General features: G+C 35.7%; 1 protein-coding gene across 1 annotated transcript in view; it reads right to left on the reverse strand.

Annotated features, from left to right (window-relative positions):
• Positions 1–1,780, reverse strand: part of LOC137645940 (facilitated trehalose transporter Tret1-like) — an 11,918-nt gene extending 10,138 nt beyond the window's left edge. Inside the window, exon 1 of the mRNA XM_068379007.1 lies at positions 1,638–1,780. Within this exon, the coding sequence (XP_068235108.1) occupies positions 1,638–1,661 (24 nt within the window). The 5' untranslated portion in view covers positions 1,662–1,780. The remainder of the gene's footprint in view (positions 1–1,637) is intronic.
• Positions 1,781–3,340: the final 1,560 nt, after the last annotated feature.

Here is a 3,340-nt window from a genome sequence, read left to right on the forward strand (position 1 = left end):
CATTCTTGTCACGTTGAGTGACATTGCAAAATGTATGACTATTCGGTCTCTTCCCGTCCCTCTGGTAGTGGGGATTATAGTACCCTGGTGAGTGGGGGTTACCCCGAGAGGTACACTCGGAAATCACAACTGCCGTGTTGTAGTGAGGAAAAGGGTGTGTGTGAAGGGTTGAATCTGTGTGCTCGTCTGGGCATATATCTATTTAAGTATCTAGCAGTCATTTTTTATGGGTCGCGTACACTAGTTTACAATAACTTCAGACAAATATCGTAAGCATGTTCAATTGGTAGCTAAGATAAAAAAAAAAAAAAGTTCACTTTATAATCAATACTAGAAAATTGAAGCGAAAGAATATATAGAAAAACTCGGGAAGCTTTGGAGAGGTTTTGCTTACCACTTCAAATGGGCAAGATGTTAATGCAAGAAGCTTGAACATTTCTCAGAAGCAACATTTAAATGAGGCAGTTAGACTCTCTCCCTCATGATTAAATAATTATACGGCAGGGATGGGCATAAATTTGTAGATAGATAGATAGATAGATAGATAGATAGATAGATAGATAGATAGACTATAGTTAAGATTGGAACCAGTTACAAGAAGGTATCATGTAGTGAAATAGAAAAAAAAATCTTTGTAAAAACTCATTTCATTGTTGGTGTTCTTAAAAGGTTTTACTTTTCCTTGTTTCCTCTCCTCACTGGGCTATTTTCCCTGTTGGAGCCACTGGGCTTATAGCGTCCTGCTTTTCCAACTAGGTTTGTAGCTTAGCAAATAATAATAATAATAATAATAATAATAATAATAATAATAATAATAATAATAATAATAATAATAATAATAATAATAATAATTGAATAATTTTATTCATCCAAATATTAGGTATTTATTCACCAGGAAATAAACAAACGCGACAGAAAAAAAATTAAAACTTATCGTAACCTACATTAAAGTTTGGTCCCATTCAAGTTGTTTCACTATTAATGGTTCTGTAGGTTTCTGTGTTGATACAACTGTATAACTGTATATATCTACCCACCTTTTTTCTAGAATGATTTACTCTTCTTTTCGACTTTCAACACTGTATCATATTCACTCCTTTTTAAGGATTAAGTACATATATTGCTTCGGCCAGCTACCCCATGTCACACACACACACACACACATACTGTATATATATACAGTATATATATATATATATATATATATATATATATATATATATATATATATATATATATATATATATATATATATATATATATATATATATATATATTCGCACGGTCAATGGTAGTAATATGTTTGATATATCGCTGGTCCCTTGATGGCTGAAGGTGAACTACGTTGTGTGTGATCAACTCTTGGACGGGTGACCACCAGGCAATGATAGCCTATTATGGCGCATGGGTGATTGTTGAAAGGCGAAATGCTGCTAAAAATTACTTTTTATAAGCAAGATGTAATAGACAATATGCACTGACATTCGCTATAGAAAAAATCCGTTGTATCAGAAGAATTGTGCAAAATATTTGCTTTCATTAGATGCCTTTATCTTCATTTTAAACATTTTCCCGGAAATAACAGTTGTTGAAGAAAATTGCCACAATTCTTCACACAAATCACTTCAAATTCTCACCTGGCGCGCCCTTGGATACGGCATTATCAATGATACCGAGACCTGTGCTTGATCAACACCAACTCCCGCCGCAGATGTACTGCAGAAGCCAGACAAATGGGAGACGTCTGAGCAGTGAGCGGGCGCTGACTGACGCCATTGAACCAAAGGCTGCAAAGGCAAGAGGTTGCGCGCGCTTAGTCTGCATTTGTATTCATGCATACCCCATGTTTAAGGGCGACTGCCAAGTTTCGTAATTAGCCAGTTCTTAGTGGGGTTTTCTGTAAATAGAAAAATGCTTTTGGTTCCTGTCCTTCGCATAAATTCATTGTGAAATAGCTTCGGATCTGTTTAACTCCCCAAAAGATCAATTTCCCCGCATTTCCCCACCTTGGAGAGAGGGAGGGTGAAATTTTTTTTTACGTAATATCAACATTGTTGGCAATGGTGCCGTATGTTTGGACTCACTTAGTGACAAGACGATTCCTTAGTGCCTGTATAGAATAATCACCCATGTTTTCTTCTTCTTCTTCCTTCTTATCAACGTGACCCAAGACGTAACTTGAAATTCCAATCACCAAAGCTGCTTACTCTCTTTAAAAGATTTCGAGGAAAAGCCAATTTTGTCTTAAAGACATACTGTACATTTCCGTGGGGGACTTTGTGGCATAACTATTCAACACTCCATATCGAATGTCATTCATTAGTTTAATTGAAAATTTTGGGCTTTCAAATTTTAGGGGTTTTCAATATTCAATTTAATCATGTAGGCCTACTATGCATATTTTAATATACTTCATTCAATAAGATTAGGAATGAAGGTCAGTGAATGTACTAGCTTAATTTTTAACTTATCAACCCTACTATGCCTTTATTTTTGTATACTTCATTCGATAAGATTAGGAAGGAAGATTAGTGGCCATGACATAAGTGATTGTTCTAGAAGGACTAAGGCGCCAAAATGGCTGTTTTAACGCCAGCACGACCTCTTGTTCAGATGCGGCCCATATATGTGCTAAAATCAATATGAACCTTGGTATGGACCTTTGAAGTCATACAACCAACTGAGATGACAAATTCATATCATTCACTTTCGATCAAAAAGTCCAAACTTGCAGCGAATGCTTTTATGATGGACAGACTGACATAAGTCTCTTTTTAAGTTTTATATGTGAAAGATATATTCTAATGCTGTTACTGTTCTTAGTCTATCTTATTCTAATTGTTCATTACTACTCTTATAGTTTATTTATTTCCATTCCTCACCAGGATATTTTTCACTGTTAGAGCCCTCGGGTTAATTGCATCCTACTGTTCCAACTAGGGTTGCAGCTTAGCTAGTAATGAAAATTATAACAGTAAAGGATGATGATGTACTGGTAAATGGTGAAGAAAATGAAGTACCTGATTGTTAGTCAGCTGCAGCTGGATTGAGGAATATGTTAATGATTAGGACTCATATCAAAATGTATACCATCATATCATGTGCTTGAGAATAGAAGGGGCTAGGGTAATATTACCTCATTCTGAAGGGTGTAACCATTTAGCAGAACTCTCTCTCTCTCTCTCTCTCTCTCTCTCTCTCTCTCTCTCTCTCTCTCTCTCTCTCTCTCTCTCTCTCTCTCTCTAATTATAAGACTGAAGAGTGTCATCTTCATCGAACTAAAAAGATTTTAGTAAGTTTTATAGCTCAAACACCAGTTCCACGGAAGATTTTTTTTCTT

The sequence above is a fragment of the Palaemon carinicauda genome, chromosome 8 (assembly GCF_036898095.1).
Source record: "Palaemon carinicauda isolate YSFRI2023 chromosome 8, ASM3689809v2, whole genome shotgun sequence".
Taxonomy (NCBI): domain Eukaryota; kingdom Metazoa; phylum Arthropoda; class Malacostraca; order Decapoda; family Palaemonidae; genus Palaemon; species Palaemon carinicauda.